Below are 25,930 nucleotides of genomic sequence, written 5' to 3' on the forward strand. Positions count from 1 at the left end.
CACGGGAAAATGCGGTCTGGCTCCACACATCCCCAGTAACTACCTGTGCTCCACAGTGTCAGGCACTGAGCGCTGAGTCCTTCCTGAGTGAACGCTGTTTAATCCCTGCCTGAGTGCCAGAGAATGGGGTCGGAGGGGCGGTTTTCTAAGAAACATGGTAGTCAAGGATTTTAGGTTTTATGCCATCAAGTTAAAGAATCAACACAATTTGCAGAAACACCTTAAACAAGCTGATTTGATATAATACAACCTCAACTTTTTACCAACTTTTAAGCGTACAAAACAGCAATATTATTAAAGACATGGTGAGCTACTGGGCAAAGTTATGTGTAAAATGATTAAGAACATCAACTCTAGAATCAGACTGCCTGGGTTCAAGACCTGGAAGTCCCCTTAACACTGAATATTCCTGCAGCCTTGGGCAAGGCACTCAAACTCTTCTTCAGTTTTACATCTACAATATGAAGACCATAACACTCCCTCACACAGTTTATTTATTACACAAAAATAAACTCAAAATGGCTTAAAGACTTAAATATAAAACAAGACACAATAAACCTCCTAGAAGAAAACATAGGCAAAACATTCTCTGACATAAATCTTAGCAATGTTCCCATAGGGCAGTCTACCCAGGCAATAGAAAGAAGACCAAAAATAAACAAATGGGACCTAATTAAACTTAAAATCTTTTGCAAAGGAAATCATAAGCAAAACAAAAAGAAAACCTATGGGATGGGAGAAAATATCTGCAAATGATGTGACTGACAAAGGCTTAATTTCCAGAATATACAAACAGCTCATACAACTTGATAACAAAATAAACAACCCAATCCAAAAATGGGCAGAAGACCTAAACAAGCAATTCTCCAATGAAGATCTACAAATGGCCAACAGGAGCATGAAAAAATGCTCAATATTGCTAAATATCAGATAAATGCAAATCAAAACTACAATGAGGTATCACCTCACAGCAATCACAATGGCCATCATTCAAAAGTCCATGAACAATAAATGCTGGAGTGGAAAAAAAAATAATCCTCCTACACTGCTGGTCAGAATGTAGTTTGGTGCAGCCATGATGAAAACAGTATGGAGATTCCTCAAAAAACTAAAAACAGACTTACCATATGATCCAGCAATCCCACTTCTGGGTATATACCCAGAGGGAACTCTAATTTGAAAAGATACATGCATCCCAATGTTCACAGCAGCACTATATACAAGAGCCAAGACACAGAAGTAACCTAAATGTCTGGATGACTTTATCCAGATGACTGGATAAAGAAGCTGTGGTATTTTATACAATGGAATACTACTCAGGCATAAAAAAACACCTTTTGCAGCAACATGGATGGAACTAGGGATCATCGTTCTAAGTGAAGTAAGCCAGAAAAGAGAAAAAAAAAGAACATATGATAGCACTCATATGCGGAATCTTTAAAAAAAGGAAAAAAAAAGTCACTATGAACTCATCTACAAAACAGAAACAGACTTGCAGACATAGGAAACAATCTTATGGTTACTGGGGAAAGAGGGTGTGAAGGGATAAATTTGGGAGTTTGAGATTTGCAAATGTTAGCCACTATGTATAGAAATAGATTTAAAAAAAAGTTTTTCTGTACAGCACAGGGAACTATGTTCAATATCTCAATTAATAACCTTTGATGAAAAAGAATACATATATGTGTATGAATGCCTGGGACATTGTGCTGTACACCAGAAACTGACACACTGTAACAGACTGTACTCCAATTTAAAAGAAAAGAAAAAAGAAAAAAAAAAAAAAGATGGTATCCAGAGCCAAGAACAAGATACAATAATAAGCTCTGGTTATTTGTCAGGTAATAGAACCATGTAATCTAACATGTTTCTCTTCTTGTTCTTCAGAAAGTTTCAAAGTCAACATAAATATTAGAGTAAAATTATCTTCTCAGAGGTTCTGGATATGATGATTTATTCTTTTAAATTCCCTCCTCTTCATGGTGCCTAGTCTTCTTTCATCTAAATCTTAATTTATTTTTTCTTCATAAGTATATGTACTACTGAAAAAAAAAAAGAAAACATAAGAAACGAGGTAGTATAGTCACATGACCTGGGGAGTCAGGGAGGCTGGCTCCCATGCTGCCTTGAGTGGTCTTCAATCACAGACACGCTACCTTGGAGTTATCCATGGGTATGTGACTCAGAGAGACTGAAAGCTCCTCAGGGGCATCAGCCACATCTTACTCATCTCTGAAATGCTGTGAATGGACTAGCTCACAGCAGGCAGGCAATACAGGTCTACTACCTGCATTGCTCTTTTCTGTAGGGGGAAGGGGTTGAGGCCTTATTAGAATACTCTCAGGCTTAGTTCTAAGATGTTTCAAACACAAGACAGCATATGATTAAACACCAATCGGCAACAGAGATAAACGTTAGGTTAGAGTCTAGATTGGAAGACTTAAAGCAGGACTGAGCTGGCTTTGAAAGATGCATAGTATTTGGACCTGCAAAAGCACATTTCAGAAAGAAGCCAAAGAACAGGAGTAGTAAGGAGCCATTCCGACTGGAGGGAAAGCGGGGGGAAAAAAAGGATTAGTATAAGGGGAAGGTAGCTGGAAAAACCAGATAAGGGCACAGCATGGACATCCTTGAGCTCCAACAACTTCATGTTTTAGAGTTTTAGAAAGTTATAAATTTCTGAGAACTCCAAAGAGATGTTTAAGGAAGATCGTACAAATTCAATGTGTAGAATGGATGAGTATTCACTTAGTTCAGGCCCAAGTTAGTAAGAATCTGATAAAAGAGTTTGATACAGGTGCCTAGAAGTCAGAGTCAACCCCGTCTGGTGCGTGATGTCATGTGAAGGAACGGACAATCAGATTTAATCTGGGTTTTGATCGAGGAGTCAGGAGAATAGTAACAGGACGAAGAGGAATCAGGGAGACAGCTGGAGGAGGTGATTTTAGAAGGTGATCCCACTGATTGCAGGCAGAGTAAGTTTAAAACGGTAGTGGCTACCCCCTACACTCCTTACAGCACAATGTGCATGTAATCTGCTCAAGTTCTCGCTGAGAAAAATTTTTCTGAGCACTATTTCCACATAAATGTAACAGAAAAAAGCTTCAATATAATACAATCTCTCTATGGTTGCAAAAGTGAATTTAAACAGAGAAAATACTACAGAAATAAAGGACATGCCAAAAACTGTCTACTTTTATAAGGCACTGTGACCTCATATCTAGATGTTTAAAAAAAAACACTATTATATGAAAAAATGCTCATCATTATTTAGCCCTGAGAGAACTGCAAATTAAAACCACAACGAGATACCAGTACACAACTATTAGAACGGCTCAAACTTTAATCAAATAGTAACAAGTAATGACATGGGTGTGGAGCAACTGGAACTCTCATGCATTGTTGGAAAATGGTACAGCCACTCTGGTAAACAATTTCACAGCTTCTTATAAATTAAACTTACATTTTCCCTATGACCCAGCAATCCCACTCCTAGGTACTTTACCCAAGAGAAACAAAAACATATGTCCATACAAATACCCATATGCAAATATTTACAGCAGCTTCATTCATAATCATCGAGAACTGGAAACAATTCAAATGTGTATCAACGAGTAACAGGCTAAACGAATGACAGTACACCCACACAATGGAATACTAGTTGCCCAGTGCCAGCAAGGAACAAACTGCCTGTACTAGGATAAAACAGGGACAAATCTCAAAAGCATCATGTTAAATGGAAGAAGCCAGGCACAAAATACTGTGTAGTGTGTGATTCTAGTTTATATGATACTCTGGAAAAGGGAAACCTACAAATATTTTATATTTTGTTTAAGGTGGCAGCCCTATTTGTCCAATCCTGCAAAAATGTACAATGTATGAATTTTCCTGTATGAAAAGTACTCCTCCATAAACCCAACTTAAAAAAATATTTATAGCATCTTAACATTGGCTCAAAGAAAACTGTTAAAGCTCCACATTGTTAATTTTGATTATTCTGAAAAATTCTAGACATTTCTTTACTTGCTAGAATACTGTAAATGTCCTGAATACTGAAAAGAAAGAAATCCTACGCTTTTCCCCTTTTTGGGCCTCAAAGCTTTCCTGGGCACAAGGATGTTAGAGGGTGTGCGGAAGCCATGTGAATGCTCGTTACTGACACCCTAATAAAGTGAGTCTTGTTTGCTGGACAGCTGTTGCTTCATTGTTCTTCTGTCACATGACACAAACAGTGAGCTGTTATGCTTATGGAATGTGACCTTCTCATTGGATAGCTGTTACATCACGCCTGGAAACAGTACTGGAGAAATCCATTTTCACTGTGCACCACACAGAAATAGTAAAAAACAAAAACAGAACAACCAAGAAAGACCCAAGAACCTGCATTAAATAAACTGTACTATTACTAAAATCAGGTCACTTATGAGAAGTATTTCTCAGTACTCAGTACAGCAGTTTATTTTTTTGAGGAATGTGTTATCTCATTTTATTATCTCCTTAGAACATAACCTCAACAGAGTATTTTTCAGAGTCCAAGTAACTGTTATTCCTCAAAAGACATTTTCAATGGGCACCCCATGATTACCAGTCCTATACAACTATGAGAGTCATTTCTTTATTTTTTGTATTACCAAATGCCTACCAAAATACTTGGCCATTTTACAGCTTGGTCATTTATAAACCACTTTCACTTGAACAAGGGCCTTTACATTCTTCTGATCATGATCCACAGCGAGAAACACACTCCACACTGCAACCCAGCATAGAGATGCACATGCAACGCTGAAGTCGGACAAAGTAAGGCTAATCTTTACCTCATGAGATGCTCTCTCTGATTTTATACCATGACCCACAGACTTCCAAAACCACTGCACCAGGAGATGAAAAACAATGTCTCTGCACAATTATTAGAACAAAGCCTTTTAAAATTCCATTTAATTGTTTTTAAACATGTGAGTGACCTTCCCCAAGGCTGACTGCCAATCCCTGACACCCTACCCCTTTTCACTGTGGGTTCCTAGGAGGCGTACGGGTGAGCAGCAAAGATGGGAGTGACCTGCAGAAACCATGCCCCCCGCTGCTCCTGCGGCCATTAGATGTGGCGGAGGGGAGGCTTCTAGGCCTACAAACATCCTTCCTTTTCCATTTACCCTCGACACACATGTACACGCACGCAAGCATGCGTGCGTGCGCACACACACACACCCGCCCCGAGGTGAAACAAAGTTCGACCGGGTACAAGAAGAGTTGCAATACACAGGAAAGTCAGGTTTTCCCTTAACCTCTGAGGACTTGAGTGATGCCTGTCATGCTTAGTGCCCAGTATCACAGACACCTGAGCAAGTCTGAAAGACTCAACCGGCATGTGAATTCCACTCATAAAGTATTTCCAATTGTTAATAATTTTGAGTTTTTCAACTGCTAGTCAATATTATATTCTACTATTCCATACTGAAACTAGCGGATATTTATGATAATTTGAGAGACATTTTACATGAAGATTCGGAAACTTACTTTTAAGGACTCCCACAAGGGAAATTGGACCAGTGAGAAAGGAATCTGAAAAGGAAAACAAAGAAAAAAACAAATTAGGGCAGGAATGATCAGTCTGCTTAACATTACTATATGAACCTGTAATTCTTATTTAGAAACATTATTTCATTTTCACTTTATGTACATAATAAACTGCCATTAAAAAAAACAAATTAATCAGTATAGTATGCACAGTTTCTAGAAGAATAATTAAACTGAACTGCCAATAAAATCTACTTTTTGAGCCCAAGGGACATAAAATGGTGCTGTAAAGCCCACTTGAAAGTGAAAGAGAAACATAATATGAAGAGGGTCTGGCTACTGAAAAGAGAAACAAAAATATTTTCCATCACAAGTAATAAAGACTTGAAAGACTTGACACTGTTCTGTTACAAAGCTAGAGCTGTCCTTGGCAGGCCAAGTGTCAGGGCTGGAAAGAGAGATGGGGAGGGGGAGAAAGAATGGGGTGGGGGGGACAGCAGGGAGGAGGGGAGGACAGGGAAGAGGGGAGATGAGGGGAAGGCAGGGGAAGAAGAAAGGGGAGACAGGGAGGGGCAGGAAGGGAGAGGAGTGAGGAGGGATGGAGGGGCAAGGCAGGTGGAGGGTAAGAGAGGGGAGTGAAGACAGAAGAGACAGATTTTCACAGAAGGAAGCTGAGCAACAGGCCCCGGGGACAGAGTGGGCGTGGGAAGAACAGCTTCTCAACGCGGGACAGGAGAGGGCTGTGAACAGACAGGGGTGGAGGTGGGCTGGACGGGCCACTTCTGTCCCCAGCCTGGTCAGGGAGAGGAGTCGTCTCCAGGAGTGGAGATAATCACCACGCTTACAGGAAGGCCGCACAGCTGGCTGTGTAACAGTAAGCTAGAATTACCAAGCATAGCTCATGTGTCCGGCACCTGTGCCAATAAGCACTCCATAAGTTTTATTTCCCTGAATCCCCACAACAACCCTGTAAGACATGTATTACTAACCCCATTTTACAGAAGAGGAGGTTCAGAGATGCTGCTTAACTTGCCTAAAGGCACATAGGAAGTAACAAGCCCATACAATCTGACTCCAGAGCCCTATCTGACTGCTACCCTACCTAGAAGACATCTAACTGGATTTATCAACACAGAAATTCACCCACAGTATCATCTATTTGCTTCTAACTAAACTCAGATAAAATTCTAAAACAGAATCCCACCTCCCTGTTTCCTAAAATAAAAACACCTGAACTCCAAGGGACCCCGCCCATTAGCAGCGGTAATGCCCACTGGGCCTGTCAGGGATGGTGCTGCTCAACCCGGCCGGGGCCGGGGGCTGTTGCTCTGCATCCATTTCAGCTGTAAATGGAAAGTCACTGTGGACTATGGCCATTTACAATATGCGTATGCGTATGGGTGTGTGTGTGTGTGTCACAACACAAATTTGAAGGAATTAATGGGTATTTACCTTCCCACAAATTAAGGGTACTAAACTATTTCTAAAATGTTTACATTTAATCAGAAACCAAGAGTCTAGCATCATCTTTCTTATTCTGCTGGCACAGAGATGGCCCTGGGCTTGACAGTGGCCACACAAAGAAAATCTGTCTTCCATTCAGACAGGAAATGGCAGTGAGGGGAAAAAAGAAGTGTCAATAAATTAGTTTAAGTTGACAAACTAGAATCTCAGAGAAGTCTGTCAGCTTCATAAATAAACAGTACCCCAGCCCATACATCACAGTTCCATAACAGATACCAAATTTAGTTTAGTTTTTTTGACAACACAACATGAAAGCATCTGACCCTGTCCATTCCGACACTGAAGTCCTGTGTTTTCAAATAAATTATCAAGAACTCTAAAAACTGACTATAGTTTTCTAAAAGCTTTTCTAAATTTGTGAAAATTGATAGAATGTAATAAAATATCCAAGAGGACTAAAAGTTAGTGGGATAATACATGACTTTAATTTTCTTCTTCGTATTCTCTCCTCCCAAATGTAAATACATCACATTTTAACAAGAATATAAGTATCTCACATTTATAAGAAGAAAAAAGACCTTATAACTTATTGTAAGGGTCTATGCTAGCATTCTTCACTTCTTGATTAAAATAACCCACAAAACTACATCGTATGTTATTGGCACTTTTTTGGTACTTAATAAATACTACCAGATTTTGAATCCTGCAGATGAATATTTTGCCCATTTTCCTCTATTAAAAGTTAGTCATTAAATTGTTCCTTCAATTTAAAGGAGTAATTTTAAAATCACACATTTGAAATGGCCAAAACTATTCCACTGGGTATTTATTTTTAAGTGAGCCAACGGTAAATCCCAGCTTTATTTTCTAAAACAAGATTAAGTGACAGTCTCAGGTAATTAAATGTGCTGTAAATGCTTGAATAATTAAATGTATTTCTGGCTTCCGGTAGTGAAATATTCCTCATAAGATAAACTCCTCATGTGTGAAAAAGTTTCCAATATTCTTCAAGCCAAAATCGTACTGAATGTGTCTTGTCATTTACAATCTGAAGAAATAATGAAAATGTGTTTCACACATGTTAAAGTGCAACTGCCAGCAAATACGGCTCCACGCTAAGACAAATACTTCGCCCCAGCTTCTACAGGACGTGGGCCAGTCAGAGAGAGAGTCCCCTCCCCATGCCTGGTTTGGAGTTTCAAAACAGTGATGTTTCTTCAAAACGTGGAATTTTAAACCCCAAACAGATGTAAGCTGTTATTCTAAAATGTTTTATAGATGAAGAAAATGAATAGCTGCACTCAGAGGTCTTATATTCCAAAACACAACATACCCATTTTATTGCACCAAAAGTTACAAAATGGCTCACTGTTGTGACCTTTTTAATGCCTCCATTTAAGATGTTTTGTTTGAATAAGGCTGTTAAGACCCAGGGCACTAATAAGTGAACAGCAGTAAACCTAGCTACCATCAAAGAGGCAGATGTAGAGGGGAAAGAATCTGCTAAAATTCAACATGGATTCCACCAGTAATAAACTGAGCAATAATTCTATACAGGAGTACATGTGAGGATTCCACGTGAAGCAGAGAAAAACGCAATCTGGGTGGTAAACAGGGCAAGGAAGGGCTGGGCACTACTCATGGAATAAAGAATTTACAAACTAATGTTATGAGCACACTTTACCTACCACCAAGTATTTGGACTAGAATTATCCTTGAAACCAATCAATGCTTATAATCCTGTGATCTTAAAATAAATGCCTGTAACCTTACAGTCCTTTAACAAATAATGTGACTCACAACTGAGGTGATATGAAAATATGATTTCTAAGGTATTATTTACCTCTAGAATCCTATGTCTCAATGGAAAGATCAAATTAGAACACCAATACATAAAGAAAGAAAGGAAGAAAGGAAGGAAGGGAGAAAGGGAGGAAGGGAGAAAGGGGGAGAGGGAGAGAGAGAGAGAAAGAGAGGAAGAAAGGAAGAAAGAGAACCCAGAGACCTGACTGTAAGCCACAAAGAACACAAGGAACCCCACAAGGGACCCAAGGGGACACTCCTTTTTGTTGTACGACAGTGTCCAGATTCTGTGCTTGCTTTCAGGTTTCCCATTCTAGGGTTACAAAGATAACAAAGCCATTTTACCTCTTAAATACTCTCTGCCTTTTCTCATTCAACCCCAGTGGTTAACCAAGGAGAAATGAATTTGAAGATCCAAAAACATTTTGCCCCAAAGTGACTACATTTCATTAAAAAAAAAAAAAAAAAAAAAAAGAGAGAGATAGAGACCCATTCAAACCTGGTCTGCTAGCATTTAACATACCAGGAAAGAATTGTAACAATATATATTTACTGATTTTTAAATTTAACAACTATAATTCATTTACATGCACTGTACACTGAGCAAAGAATGTATACCTAATAAAGGAAATTAACCTAAAAGTAGAAAAAATTTATACTGACTTACTCCTCAGGTATATAAACCATACTAAAATTGCTAAAGCATCTTTCCAAAGAAAGCACTGAATGGACGCAAGAGTATCAAAATCTAAAATAGAAAAGGAGATGAGCACGAGCAGTCTGATTCTCAAGTAAGACTGATCTCAGAGGCAGGGGCACCGAGGGTATCAAAACTTACTATGAAGCTACAGTAAGCCAAACAGTGTGGTACTGGTAGAAACACAGATACACAGACAATGGAACAGTACAGACAGCCCAGACATAAACCCTTGCATATATGTTCGAATAATCTTTGACAAGAGTGCCAAGGCCATTCAATGGAGAAAGGACAATTTCTTAACCAAGCAGTGTTAGGAAAATGGATATTCACATGAAAAGGAATCAAGCTGAACCTTTATGTTACCCCATATACAAAAATTAACTCAAAATGAATCAAAGATCTAAATGTAAGATCCTAAACCAAAAAACTCTTACAAGAAAACAGGGGAAAACCTTCATGATACTACATTTAACAATTAATTACTCAGATATTACACCAACCCACAGGCAACAAAAGCAAAACTAGACAAAAAGCACTACATTAAAATTTAAAGCTTTCCATCAAAGGACAAAATCAACAGATTGAAAACACAACCTATGAAATGGGAGAAAATATTTGCAAATCATTTACCTGATAATGGGTTACTATTTAGAATATATAAAGAACTTCTACCACTCAACAATAATGAAAAAACTATTTTTCAAATGGGCAAAGGACTTAAATGGACATTTCTCAAAAGAAGATAACAGAAATAGCCAGAAAGCATATGAAAAGATGCTCAACATTACTAATCATTAAGGAAATGCAAATTAACATCAAAATGAGGTATCACTCATTAGGAGGGAGGGAGGAAAGGAAGGAGAGAGGGAGGGAGGACGGAAGGAAATACCAAGTATGGTCAAGGATGTGGAGAAATTGGAATCCACATGCTGTATTGCTAAGAATGTAAAATAGTGTACCCACTTGGAAAATAGTATGGCAGCTACTCAAAATATTAAAAAGAGAATTCCCGCTTGATTCAGCAATTCTACTTTTAGGTATATACACTAAAGAATTGAAAGCAAAGTCTCAGAGAGATTTGTACATTTATATCCATAGTAGCATTATTCACAATAGCCAAAAGGTGGAAGCAACCCAAGTGTCTATTTATGGACGAATGGACACACAACACATGGGATATACATACAACGAAATACTGTTCAGCCTTAAAAAGAAGGTAATTCTGAGATCCTACAGAATAGATGAACCTTGAGGACATTATGATAAGTGAAATAAGCCAGTCACAAAAAGAAATACTGAATGATTCCACTTATATAAGGTATATACAGCACAGTCAAATTCATAGAAACACAGTGTAGAACGGTGGGCTGCAGCGGGGAGTGGGGAGCAGGGAGGGGAACCTGGGATAAGAGGTGAAAGGGGAGTTGTTTAATGAGTATTAAACAAGTTTAAGGGTTTCAGGTTTAAAAGATGTAAAGTGTTTTGAAGACAACTGCACAACAATGTTAAAATGCTTTATACAACTGAATTATACACCTCAAAATCATTAAAATGGCATGTGTTACGTGTATGTTACCACGATCTTAAATTTAAAAAATTTTTAAAAAAGACGTTAATAAAAAGGCAAGCCACAGACTGAAAGAAAATATTCACAAAACATATACCTGAAAAAGTACTTCTATTCAAAATAAAGGACTCTCAGAACTCAGTAATAAAAAGAAAGAAAAACTAGTAACACAATTTTTAAAATGCACAAAAGACGTGAACAAGCACTTCACAAAGAAGGTTATACAATCACTAATATAAGCACATGAAAAGATAGTCAACATTCTAAGTCATCAGGGAAATATTAATAAAACACACTGAGAAACATTTGATGGCTCCCCCAAAAGTTAAACATAGAATTACCATACAACTTGGCAATTCTGCTCCTACAATAAGTGACACCAGGGACTCAAGCAGATACATGAACACCAATTTTCACTGCAGCATTATTCACAACAACCAAACAACCTTCGTGTCCATCAACAAAGAAATGAATAAACAAAATGTGGCCTACCCATATGATGGAATATTTTTCAGCCATAAAAAGGAAATGCGGTACTGATACAGGTACGTTCAACAGGGAGGAACCCTGAAAACATGCTATGCGAAACAAGCCAGACACAAACGGACAAATATTATGATTCCACTTATATGAAACAGCTAGAACAGGCAAACTCACAGAGACAAAAACTCGATTAAAGGATAGCTGGGACTCAGGGAAGACGAGAGTGGGGAGTTACTGCTTCACGAGTACAGAATTCCCATTTGGGGTGATGAAAAAGCTTGAGGAGTAGATTGCGGTGATGATTGCACCACATCGTCAATTATAACTTAAGTGTATACTTAAAGTGGTTAAACTGGCAAATTTCATGGGATATGTTTTGCCACAATTAAAAAACTATTTCTTAAAAAGCATACACTGAGGTGCCATTATACAACCACTAAAATGGCCAAAATGAAAAAGGGCTGACAAAACCAAACAATGGTAAGGATGTGGAGCAGCCACAACTCTCGTATTTTGCCAGCGGGAACTTAAAATGGGACAATCACTTTCAAAAGGGGCTTGCCAAGTTTTTATTTGATGCAGAAATTCCATTCCTAGGTATTTATTCAACGAGCAATGACAGTATCTGTCCACAGCAAGACCTGTACGTGACTGTCACAGCAGCGTTAATCACAACTGCTAACGTGCACCAACAGGAGAAAGGCCGTACAAACTGTGGTACAGTCAGTCACACAGTGAATACTAGGGGCGAGGCAGAAAGAACTGCCGACACGCTGTTAACACTGATGATCCTCACACACACTATGCCAAGTAAAAGACGCCAAACACAAAAAGGATTTATATTACAGGAGTCTATTTATAGACGCTAGGAAAGGCAAAGACTATTTATAGTCTAGGAAAAGGCAAAACTAACCTGAGTGGGCAGAGTTACTGGGACAGAGTGTTAGGAAACATTCTAGAGATAATGGAAATATTCAATATCGTAATAGAGGTATGGATTACATGAGTGTATCCATTCTTCAAAAGCATACAACTATGATGTGTGCATTTCAAAGTATACAAACTTTATCTACAAATATACTATAAAAAATACAGTAGTAATCGTTATGCTAAGTGAAAAAAGTCATACAGAGAAAGACATACTTTAAGATATCACTTACACATGCAATCTAAAATACTACAACAAACTAGTGAATATAACAGAAAAGAAACACAGATGTAGAGAAGGAGCTAGTGGTTATCAGCGGCAAAGGGGAGGGGCAAAACGGAGGGGGATTAAGTGGCACAAACCGTCAGGTATAAAATAAGCTACAAGGCTGTACTGAACAACATGGGGAATAAAGCCAATGTTTTATAATAACTATAAATGGAGCATAACCTTTAAAAATTGTGACTCACTATACTGTATACCTATAACATACAATATTGTACATTAACTATACTTCAATTTTAAAAAATGATATTGTAAAATAAATACATTAATAAATAAAAATTTAAAAAGATAACTGCATATATTCTGGACTTTAACAAAGGTTAGTCAAGAGAAAACAATATTGTAAATCATCTATAGGGTAATTTTTCCTTAGAGATATTTTTTCATAATACAATAAGAAAATATTAAGATTTTCTTTATACATTTTAAATGATGCCATTTAGACACCAAATGGGAAATTAAGATTCAAATGTAAATGCAAAATACTTATAAAAGAATACCTTATAAGGAGAAGCATAATGGTATTTTACTGACACACCACTTATTATTGATTAAACAATGCTTAATACTCTTACAAATACATCTAAGCTATTTCTTGAACAGTGAGTTTTTAGGTAAAAAGTTTGTAATACAGTAGATGACTTTAGCAGCTCTAGATAAATGGAAGTATTGTTAAATAGGAAACGTAAGTGTGTCAGATGGCAAATCTTTCAGACACCCATCGTTAAAGGAAACAGGATTACAATGAACCATCTGAAAACATGTGAGCTGCTCAGGAATATACATAAGCCACAGCTGATTTCCTATTTACCGGTAGGTAATGCATCAGACCACATGTGCTGAGTTTGAGCCCACAAGCATCTAACACTGAGTCATATGAGCAGCACCTCATAGAAGCAGTTTTTCATATTAAATAAAACTTGGGAAGAAAAAGGGTTGAAGTCTAACTATAAAGAAAAACCTCTGCTACCAAGTAAATCATTCTTTGAATTTTCATCTTAACAGAACTTTTATCCTCTTCCCACACCATTATGGGGAAAATGCAACATCATTTCAATGCTAAGAAAAATCACCATAATTAAAAGAATCTGTGAAAACTTCGCTTCCAATTTAAAATGTAATAATAAGAGACAAAGAATGATCAAATACTACGAGAATAAAACCATATTTTTACAGATTTACTGTTTCAAATTCATAATAAAGCACAGTATATTTATGAATGTAAATCCAAGGCATATTACCTTTATTACATGTTTTTTTCAATTTGACACAGAAGATTTTGTTACATGTTAATACCTTTACTTTCTTGATGACTAAACCATTACTTGCCTTTCGATCATTAAGTTCAATCAGAAAGAAATGAATGGAAAGGACAGTCAAGACAGAATGAACTTTGAAAAAAGTAAGAGACCTTTAAAAAGTGTAACTTTTTAACAGAAAAAAAAATTAAGTAAAGCATGATACAAAATTTCAAGAAGTCTTAGTTTACTTCTATCTCCATTAACACTCTGAACATTTACTGAAGGCCCATTAAGCATCCATTGCTAAGCTACGCCTGCAGGATAAAAGGATGATTGATTAAAAAGAGGTCTTTGGCCTCAAGGAGCCTCCATTCTAACAGTATTTTTTTCTTCTAAGAACTAATTAAAACAGATGTTCCTCTGCTGAATAAAAGTCACTGGCTCCACATCCTGTGACTATCCCAGGTCCACCGTGGGGACTTCATAAATGAGCACTGAAGTGGCCGAGCTGAGCGTGGCCCGGCCTGAAGCGGCACTGAAAGGCCAACAGCATACAGGCAGGCGCGGACGGACTTTCCTTTCTGAAAAGTTGGCCCTTCTCAAATTCCAAAGCTGAGAGAACATCGAGATGGATGTTGTAGTTTTGAGCCCTTTTCCCCATCCACAACACCACACAGCTGCAGGAGCCACTCCTTCCCAGAAGCTTCTCCTCTGAGTCCCAGCTCTGTGGTGCCCCTTGGTCAGTAGAGGCAGATGATCCCGCCGACCACAGGGAGGATAACCAGCCTATTTCAGCTACCAAGTTTACTAACAAAGATGAGAACTGGTTTTGCCTCCATGTTTTTCAATTGTTACCTGTATTCTTAGGAAGACAAGAAAGTTGGGCAGCTCACATTGTAGATTTGTCTAATAATTGCACCTCAACTTTGGTCCAAAAAAAAAAAAAAAAGAAAAAAGAATTTGCAAACAAGTAACTTTACAAAAAAATTCAAAGGAACAGGGAAAGGAGATGGGGATGGGGCAGTATATATGCAATTGGGAAGAACAAATCTGACTCCCTATTAGATCTGCTCCTTTGGCTCTAACCCTGTGCTCTGTTTTCTGTGCTTAGTCATTCTGGTTCTGCACCTTTTGTAAAAGGATGTTGCCTACAGACTGAAATATACAGGGTAGTCCATTCTCAAGGCTCTGACCTTTAAGGGCATATCACCTTCCCACTCATATAAAGATAAAAAAGTTGCAGAATAGAAAGTAGCCCTTGTCTTGTTGGAGGTTTACAGAGATACCAGGACCTGACCTACCTGGAAAGCAGCAAGAACACAGGATTCAGGGGTGACAGTTACAAAGAAAAGGCACCTCAAACAGAATTTGCAGACACTTGTTAGGAACAAGGGATCCAAAAAAAAAAAAAAAAAGGTAGAGAAACCTAATTGGTAACTTAGTAACTAAGTTTCCACTGTTATTTCATGCAGTCCGTATATCCCTCTGTTCAAGGCAAAAGCAATAATGTCTAATGGTTATCTTCAGACAACAGAATCCTCCTTTAGGTGGTGAGACACACAACTAGCAAAGGTTCTTTATGTTAATTAATGCATCCTCCAGTGCAGATTTAGAATAGTAATATCTCAAGTCCTTGCCACAGCTGTAGTGGGGACTCCTGATCAGGTTCCTTCAAATGCAAACTCTTAAATTCATGTATTTCATAAGTTAATCATCTTACGATATGATTAGTTAACTTGTACATGTATGCATACACAACATTTAGAAGTACTTTTTAATAAATTGCAAATAATACGACACTGAAGTAATGGCCTCTACAAAATTATTTACACAGAACTAAAGAAATACCAATGCCTCAAGATAACAAATTCCCAATGATGTGATCCACTTCCATCAAGCCTTTGTGACTCCAACTGCCATCATCTCTGATTCCATCCCTCAGGACCCAGGAACAGTGACAAAAGTGATGTGAAAACCAGACACAAACTGTAACCAAGTAAGATGCCATGGGGCCTTCCTGGGACAGACCCCTCTCCCATATTCTCTGTTTAAACTCCTCTCTGAAGTACCCAGAGAATAGCACCTGATGGACATTTCTTGAGTTGTTTCACAGATGCTAAAAATCACCAAATGGAAAAAAATCAACTACTTGAGGACCATGAGCATCCATGTAGCATGAGCAACCATAAGGATTATGCAGCCCCCTGACCTACTGGAGCCCAAGGGTTGATAACGTTAACCAATGTGGCACTGCCCTGTTACCTCACCACGAACCAGTCAGAGAATTGCGCAGGAGCAGACCACATACACTAGGACTCCCCTCCCTCACCTTGCCTTTAAAGACACTTTCCTGAAACCCACCGGGGAGTTCGGATGTTTTCAGCACTACCTGCCCTGGATTACTAGCTTAGAGCCCTGCAATGAACGCTGCACTTACCTTCACCACAATCCGGTGTCAGCAGATTGGCTTTACTGCACGTGGGCGAGCAGACCCAAGTTCGGCACAGTAAATATGTAACAGGGAAGAACAACTCTGACTACATGCTGTACCTGTTTCTTTTACTTTAACCTTGTATTCTATTGCTTTTGCTGCAAGTTAAGAATGTTGTCTACAGCCTGAAATATATACAGGATAGACCATTCTCAAGCCTCTGACCTTTAAATGTATAACACTTTTCCATTCACATAGAGAACGCTGCAGAACAGAGAATAACACTTGTCTTGTTGGAGGTTTACAGGAACATCATGACCTGACCCACACGGACAGCTGCAAGAACAAAGGATTCCAACACCAAGGAGCTAGCACCAACCAACCACACCCCTCTCCACCTTTTAGTATAAAAGCCTGAATTCTAACTCAGGTAAGAGGGTTCAAGAGGGTTCTTTCGAATACTACTCCACCATCTTCTTGGTCTGCTGGATTTCCAAATAAAACTGCTATTCCTTGGCCCAACAACTCGTCTCTTGATTTACTGGCCTGTCACTTGGCGAGCAGTACTGAGACTGGACTCAGTAGCAAACACATGTGCATACTGGAGAACTTATCAGAACTCCAAAGATATTTATAGTCTTAAAATCCAAATGACTGGAATAAATTTAATGTCCTCTTAAGAAAATGCAACCTTGAAGGAAAAAAGAATGACACAGCATTTATCTGACAAACACAGATTTCCTACAAGACTCCAGGCCCCATGGTAGAAGCAAAGATAAGTGAGAAGAGACACAATACTCTTAAGTGCTGCGAGGAGACCTCAGGTAGAAGTGGTCATCTGTGCCATCTGGTGGGAGGTGCATACCCAGCTTTGAAAAATGGACAGTGTTTTGAAAGATGAAGGTGGGGAGTGGGATCCTCTGGCAGAAGGAACAAATAAGTAGAAAAGCAGAGAAGGAAAAGCCACCGAGGAGGAGTGACCTGTGTAGGTTAGCTGGCAAGTCGGGGACGAGGACTGGTGGGCACACAGAAGGGGAGTGTGCAGGCTGGGGCCCAACTGTAGAGCACCATGAGCACCAGTCTGAGGAGCTGTGATGCGCAACAGGAGGCTCTAGGGAGAATTCAATGCAAGCTGGAGAGGGGCTTAGGCACGTGCGGCTTTAGGAGAACGCCAGTTAGTGGGTCGCCGCAACAGTGAAGGGAGACTGAACTAGGCTAGAAAAATTAAGAAGTGGAGGTGGCAACAGGTATGCAAGGCCTTACAGAAGAACAGCAGACGGGGCTTCGGCACTTAAACGTGAGTGCTGACAAGGAAGTCAAAGATGAGATCAGTAGTGCACACTGGAAGGAGGAGGGACATGGAGTCTGATGCTTGGGCTGCATTCTGACTTTCTCATTAGCAGGCTCTGTGACCTTGAGGTCTTTGTTTCCTTATCTACAAAGTAAAGCTATTAGACATGAAGATCTTACAAGCCCTTATCTGACATTAAAGGTTTAGAATTCCCAGGTTCCGAGGTTTAAAGTTTTGCTGGCTGAGAGATCGCTGGTACAAGGGGCTCACAGGGAAGTCAAGAGCCATGCTGTTAAGAGAACATTCCAGGTATCTGTGGAATCACATGTGCTTCAGAAAATCGTTTTAAACTGACTGAAGATTATTCTAGTTTAACTTTTCTGGATTGCAACAGGATTAATGGAAAGAACAAAAGCTATGGAGCCAAGAGATTCTTGTTAAAATCCAGATCTGCCAAATGAACTTGTGAAGTTACTCAATGTTCCTAAATCTTAGTAGTTAATTCATCAGAGAGGTATTACCTGGGAGGATGAGATACAAGGAGCTGGGCATCACGTTTGGCTGGCATGAGGATATTCAACAAATGGGAGCTTCCCTACAGCTGGCACTGCAGATGCCCTTATTTTAAGCTTTCTATCTCTGCACTTTCCCTCACTGCTGCTGTCATGCAAGGTATCTCACATAAAAAAGAAGAAAAGGTTTCAAGCTGCATTGTCAGCAAATTTCTGCAATATTGGACATTCCATTAACAATTACAGGACTTGCAAAGCTGCTGCCTAAGCCAAACAGATGTTTTCTTTAAAAAACCGTCTGAAATGTCTCTCTAGCCCAGACAGCTCCTCTAGCTTCTGATCCATATGTTCACTTCCTCACTCAGTTTCTCCACTTTATCTCACAGCAACTCATTCATTCTCAGTATGTCCCACAATCTGTCTCACAGCCTAACACCCCAATCTCCAAAGCCCATCCTTCCCCTGGGTTCCCTGTCTCAGTCAACATGGCCAGTAGACAACCCGGTGATTGTGCCAGAGACCTGTGGGTTGTTCTTGGCACCTCCTTTTGTCTTCACAGACTAGTAACCAATCCTAATACGTCAATTTGCTCTCCTAGATGCCTCTTCAACCTGTTCTCTCCACTACACTCCTAATCCAAGCCACCACTACCTTTCACCTGGTCAGCTGCAACAGCCTGACATCTCTGCCCAGCCTTCTTTTCATTCTCCCCACCATGATCCACTTCCAAGAGGAGCCAGAAGCAACATTAAAACAGCAGGTCAACAAACAAAAGTGGTCACCTTCTATATAAAGCTTTCAATGACCTATTATTTTTAGGATAAAATTCCATGGTTTTTAAGGCTCTGCATGAACTGGCTGATTTCAAGCCACCTGACCCTCCTCTGTGCCCTCAGCTACACTGGCCTTTCCCCCTGAGAGCCTTCACACATGATTCCCTCTGCCTAGACTACTCAGTCTTCACTGAACTCCTTTTTCACCTAATTACTATTCATACCTTGGAACTCAGACCCAATAGCACTACCTTCAGGAAAAAGCCAGTAACTGATCCCAGATTAGATTAGGTGTCCCAACTCAGACATTCTCATACTATGCGTGCTTCTCCTTTGAAGATCATTATGTTCAAACCCATGTCTGTTTCACCTACTAGACTGTGAGCAAAGCAAGAGCAAAGAGCAGGGACCATACTTGTCTTGTTAACGAACATCGCCCTATGCACATGCTCTGTACACGTGAACGGCTGAGGGTACATTTTAAAATGAATAGATGAACTAACCATTCATCCATCCATCGGTCTGAAATACCTCGTGTAGCTGGACATAACTTTTTTTTTATTACTGAAATATAGACAGTTTACAATGTTTTGTCAGTTTCTGGTGTTACGGCATAATAGTTCAGTCATACATATACATACATGTATTCATTTTCATATTCTTTTTCATTATAGGTTACTATAAGATATCAAATATAGTTCCCTGTGCTACATGTTTATTCTATATACAGTAGTTAGTATCAGCAAGTCTTGACTACCAATTTATCCCTTCCCACCTTCTTTCCCTTGGTAACCATAAGTTTGTTTTTTATGTCTGTGAGTCTGTTTCTGTTTCGTAAGTAAGTTCATTTGTCTTTTTATGTCAATCTCCAGGTCCATCCATGTTGTTGCAAATGGCATTACTTTATTCTTTTTATGGCTGAGTAGTACTCCATTGTATAAATATACCACAATTTCTTCATCCAGTCATCTGTCAATAGACATTTAGAGGTTGTTTCCATGTCTTGGCTATCATAAACAGTGTTGCTATGAACACTGGGGTGCATCTATCTTTTTGAATTAAAGTTCCCTCCAGATATGTGCCCAGAAGTGGGATTGCTGGATCATATGGTAAGTCTACTTTTATGGACTTAACTCTTAATGTATAAACAGGGTAAGGCTCATCATCTCACGTTTCCTTAGAATTTTTTTCTTTTATTCCAATTGCATTTTCTTTTTTTGTTGAATCTATGTCTTCAATCTCCCACAAACCAGAACTGGATGAGTGTTCTGAGAGAAATGCTTGCACTGGAATTGCGGAAACATCAAAGGAGACCAGGATGAGGCAGGGGGTAAGACAATCCTCTAGCACAAAGAAAGAGAAATCCAAATAAAGAGAGATGTACAAGTAGAAAGCAAATTATTAAGCTGAGTAGTGGCACCTAGTAAAGGAATAAAGAAAATACTCAAGTCAGCTCAAAATTTCCATCAATTTTTCTTACCTTGCCCTTCAACTTTAAGAGACCTGGTTTCATACAAGCAACCTTGTAAGTAATGCATTCACACTAAGGTATGAGAACCAGTGAACTAAAGCACAGAAAAGAATCAAGTCAGTGCACATCTATGAGCATTCAAACCACTCTGCCTTTAGGACACTAGCAAATTCATAGGTGAAAAGAAGATGAAGCCATTTTCTCAAATGGCTGACTTGCCTGTGGATTTTCTCTCAATTTGTTTTATTATCAAACCTCTTCAACCTTAACATATGCTTATAGATGTGTTATGATTCAACAAGTTCCTGTGTGTGGAATGTACTAGCAGAAGGCCTGGAACATAGGAGGTATTGGATTTAAATCCATGGTTTGCTAGATCAAAACCACATACATGCTGCACTTCAGAAATGAACACAGTCAACTGCTTCCTCTCCTTCCCGGCTGGCATTTCTTACCACAGCCCCACGAAAGAGCCATGACTCTTATGACTTTGAAACCATCTCAAAGAAGTCCCATTTTACATGGGGTTAGGCTCTGTGGGTCTATGGGTAAGTTAAAAGACCACATAATTTTATTCTATGTAGTGGGACTTCTTGCCAGAAACCAAAGCAACTAAAAACAGAAGAGAAGGGGCCAAGTTTGGATTTGTGGTCAGGGACCAAGGGCACCCTACAGCATCTGTGCGAGAGGCCTGGTGCATGTGAGGGCACCGTGAGCAGTCACAGTTTGCTCCTTCTCCTTACTCTTGCTGCCTCACCTGATTTGGGGGGGGGGGTGTCAATGCCAGCATGTCCAAGAGTGAAAAAGAGGCAAATAAATTCTCATTCATCTCTATGTCTTCATGAACGTCCTTAGGAACACAGAGGTAAAAACACAGAAGCCACTGAGCAAAATGAGGGACTGGGGATTCATCCCCCTGGCAGGGCTAAATTATTTATTCACAGAATCTAAGCCAGGGTGGAAAAAAGACCCGAGTCAGTAACTAACAGAGACGGTGGTCCCATCTTTGGAGAATCCCATGATCTTTATATTTGATTTGAAAGACATTCTAAGCACTTCCACCGTTCCACAAATAATAACACCCAAACCCCTTTCCCTGTGCCAACACCACTTGCTAAACAATTCTCTCCGATCATACCATTTCACTCACCAAGACTAAGTACAAGTGATGTGTGACCACAGCTCTCTTTACAGGGGACAGTAGAAGACTCAGATAGGTTTGAGGGTCTCAAATACATTAACGAAGTTATTTTTCCAGAATTCCAAGTTAAAGAAGACATCAGAGACAACAGACCAGTATTCTTTCATATCCTTAAAGAAAGAGTAAACCATTTTTTCATTTTTAATTGAAACATAGTAAACTAAGATATACAAAAAGCCCCTCTATGGCTGGGACATTTAAATAAAACCGCAGTAAAATTTTACCTGACAACACCCTCTATCCCACAGAAAGAATTTACATAACCAGAAATGAAGCTGTTAGAGGAATGTACTGACCTAGAAATACAATAACTGCTTTTCTTACACAACAATATTTTGAGAATGCTGGGATATGCCAGAGGTACTAGGGTCTGACTGCCTGTCATATTTCATAGAGCTGTGTTGTGTCACTCAATTACACAAAGTAGTATTTCTCACAAGGGATGTTATAGTTTGAAAGTGAGCTAAAACAGAATTTTTGCTAAAAATAAGTAAAACAGAAAGGATCTCTTCAATACGAGACCAACGAGTATGTGCTTTTTGCAAGGGAGCTGCAAATCTGTTCAACCACTTTGGATGAGAGTTGGCAGTATCTGTTAAGTTAAATACAGTCCGCCCTCTGTATCTGAGGATTCAGTCAATCAAGGATCAAACCTATTTGGGGGGAAAATTTCCACAAAGTACTGAAAACCAACCTTGAATTTACCAGCAATTATTTTCATAGCGTTTACATTGTATTAGGTATTATAAATAACCCAGAGATGACTTAAAGCATATGAGAGATACACCTCAATGCTTATATATTGTACATCAACTATACCTCAGTTAAAAAAATTAAGTATATGGGAGGATGCACATAAGTTTTATGTAAATACTCCACCATTTTATGTAAGACACTTGAGCATCCAGAGATTTTGGGATCCACGGGGGTACTAGAGACAAACCTCCACAGATACCAAGGGGGTATCCATCACACCCTACAACACAGCATTTCTACCCCTATGTGTACACTCAAAAATAGGTACCTAAACTCACAAAAAATCATGTACAAGAGTGTTTGCAACAGCTTTATCTCCAAGAACCCCAAACTGTCAACAACCCAAACATCTATCAACAGGAGAACCGATACACAAATTGTGGTATATCCATACACTGCAATCTATAAAAGAAAACAAACAAACAAAAAAAGAACTACCATACATATCACATGGCTGAATCTCACACTGGAAGAAAGCTGACACAAAAAGAACACATAGTCTGTGATTCTATTTACTTGAAGGTCAGGAATAGATTAAAACATCTATGATGATGAAAATCAACACAGTAGCTAACTCCTGGGGACATGGGTGTGAACATGAAATGGGAAGGGGCCCAAAAGAGCCTCTGGGTAATGAGGAAGTGCTGGGTCTTGATCAGAGTGGTGATTATGGGGATTTGTACATAAGTGCAACACACCAAGCTGCACACTTAAGATCCGTGCAGTTTGAAATATGCAAATTATACCTCAAGGAAGAAAAATCAGTACAGGGCTTCTCATAAAAGCAAAGAAAGAACTAATGATGGAAGGGAAAATGATACAGTTATCTATATAAAAACGTAAAACTTCCATACGGAACATAAAAGCCTTAAGGAAAAGTAAAAGGCAATTGACACAACTAGGAATATATTTACAATGTACATGATAAAAGACCAATATCCTAAACACGTACCTCAAAACCTAAATAACCTCTCAGAACATACAAGGATAATAGATCTCAAACACAAAATTAATAATGGATGTCACCAGGTCATTCTCAAAGGAAACGCTAACAGGCTGGCGTGAACTCTGGGCAGTAATCTCAAGCTGAGTAAGTGAACCAATAAATACAGACTGCAACAAGGCCCCAGACGACAGTCAGTCATCTGACACGGAATCAGTCATTTTCCTCATAACAAGCTCAAGAAATACAGTACTCTGGTTTTATTTTCTGGCTTTCTCCTAGTGGCAGATGACATTTTCCTATCATAATTGCAAGACTGAGGTAGGATTTCTATGTTCCTCCACTAGCAGCAGTCAACCTTCGCCAGCTACTCAGGATGGGGGGGACGCGGGGGGGGGGTGGAGAGAAGGGAGGTGTTACCTGGCCCTCCTCCAGCAGGTGACTACTCTTGTATCTCAGGTTCTGGGACATGGGTGAGTTTCATGCCAGGGACAGCTGATCAACAGCTGTACCCAGGCAGGGTCCAGAGCACAGATGGGCTTTTCTGGGTTCTCCTGTTCCACCCTTAAACTCTGTCACAAGGGGACTCTGCAGGGTCTTCTGCCCTGTCCCTAAATCCTTCTGATAAGTACCTGGTGGAGTAACATGGAAAGAGCTAATCAATTGGTGCAGATGGCTGGTACCCGAGACTTCCAGGAATCCTGCTCTCTCACAATAGATGACACTGAGCCTTTAAGAAGGTGTCAAGATTTCAGTGATTTCCTTCTTACTCACTCTGGTGGCTGCCACCTCTTCCTGTCTACCAAAGATGAAACAGTCTGTGTGTCCACCCAGTCTCTTCTCATGGCTCTCTGTAATTCAGTTTGCCTGGTTACCTTGCAATCTTAGCTCTAAAGGGCTCAAGAAAAGGAACTCTGATTTTATATATTATCTGGCTTTTTTCTTGTGACTTTATACATGCTAGAAGAGCACTTGAGAAAATATTGTGAAACGAATGAAAATGAAACCACAACCCATCAGAGTTTAGGAGATACAGTTAATTTGGTGCTGAGGGGAAATTTTATAAATTTAAATGATTATTTACATGAGGGGGGAAAAAAGATCTTCATAAATCAATGATCTAAGCTTTTCAACTTAAGAAGCTGGAAAGAGAACAGAAAATTAAATTCAAGGTGGTAGGAAAAAGGAAATGATAAAGATAAAAGCGGAAATCAGTGAAATAAACATACCAAGAATACATAAAATCAATTATTTAAAAATTGTTTCTTTGAATAGATCAAGAAATTCACAAACTTCCAGCTATACTGACCATGAAGAAAAGAGAGAAGACACAAATTACCAATACTGGGAATAAAAGAGGGAACATCACACATCAAAAGGATAAGACATACAACTCAGATGAAATGAACAAAAAAATGACACAAAATAAATAGAATACCTTGATAGGCCTGTATTTGTCAAATATATTGACTTTATCTAAAGCCTTCTCACAAAGAAAACCTAGGCCCAGGCGGTTTCACTGGTGAATCTTAGCAAACAGTAAGGAAGAAATACCAATCTTACATAAACTCTTTCAGGAAATAGAAGAGAATATTTCCTAACATATTTTATGAGGACTGCATTACCCTTATACCAAAACCAAATAAAGATATTCCAAGAAAAATCTACAGATCAGTATTCCTCAAGAACACAGATGTAAAAATTCTTCAGAAAATATCCATAAGTTGAACACAGAAATACATAAAAATGAGAATACATCATGAGCAAGTGAGGTTTGTCCTAGAAATACAAGGTTCTGCCATCATTCTAAAAGTAACTTTAACAGAAGCAGAAAAGACATATAATTTCAATAGATGCAAGAAAAGCATTTTAAAAAATTGAACACCATTATAAACAAACTAGGAATAATAGGAAACTTTTCTAATCTGATAAAGAACATCTATAATCTATAAGAAGCACTCAGCTGACATAGTACTTAATGGTGAAAGACTGCATGCTTCTCCCCCTGAGACTGGGAAAATGGCAAGGATGTCCATTCTTGCATATCTATTTAACATTTTATTGGAGGGTCTGGCCAGGAGAAAAAAAAAGGAATGCATATTGGAACAGAAAAGTAGTAAACTCAGACTGACAATACCAGCTGTCAGCAAGGACATGGCACAACCAGAACTCTATACACACGTAGCTGGTAGAAGTGTATTATAGTACAATTACTTTAGAAGAGAGTTTGGCAGTTTCTTTAAAAAGTTAAATACATACCACATGGCCCAACTACTCCACTTTTAGGTATTTGCCCAAAAGAAATTAAAACATTCACACAAATACTTGTATAAGAATGCTCATAGGCGCTTTCTTTACAAGAGCCAAACACTGACAACCCACATGTCTATCTACAAGAGAACAGACAAATTGTAGCCTATTTGTTCAGCTCAATACCCCTCAACAACAAACAGGAATGAGCTACTGATACATGCAACAGCATGGATGGACTTCAAAAACATGGAGCTAAGTAAAAGAAGCCAGACACTAAGGAGTACATACTGTATGACTTCACTGATTCTAAATTC

The 25,930-nt window shown here is 39.0% G+C and overlaps 1 protein-coding gene across 7 annotated transcripts in view; it reads right to left on the bottom strand.

The window, feature by feature from the left end:
• Window positions 1–25,930, bottom strand: part of SLC25A26 (solute carrier family 25 member 26) — a 205,154-nt gene that overhangs the window by 21,975 nt on the left and 157,249 nt on the right. For all 7 annotated transcript variants that reach the window (XM_032458128.1, XM_032458127.1, XM_032458129.1 and 4 more), the window contains one exon: window positions 5,515–5,559. In XM_032458128.1, coding sequence (XP_032314019.1) covers window positions 5,515–5,559 — 45 coding nt within the window. The remainder of the gene's footprint in view (window positions 1–5,514; window positions 5,560–25,930) is intronic.

This window comes from Camelus ferus, chromosome 17 (genome assembly GCF_009834535.1).
Source record: "Camelus ferus isolate YT-003-E chromosome 17, BCGSAC_Cfer_1.0, whole genome shotgun sequence".
NCBI lineage: Eukaryota > Metazoa > Chordata > Mammalia > Artiodactyla > Camelidae > Camelus > Camelus ferus.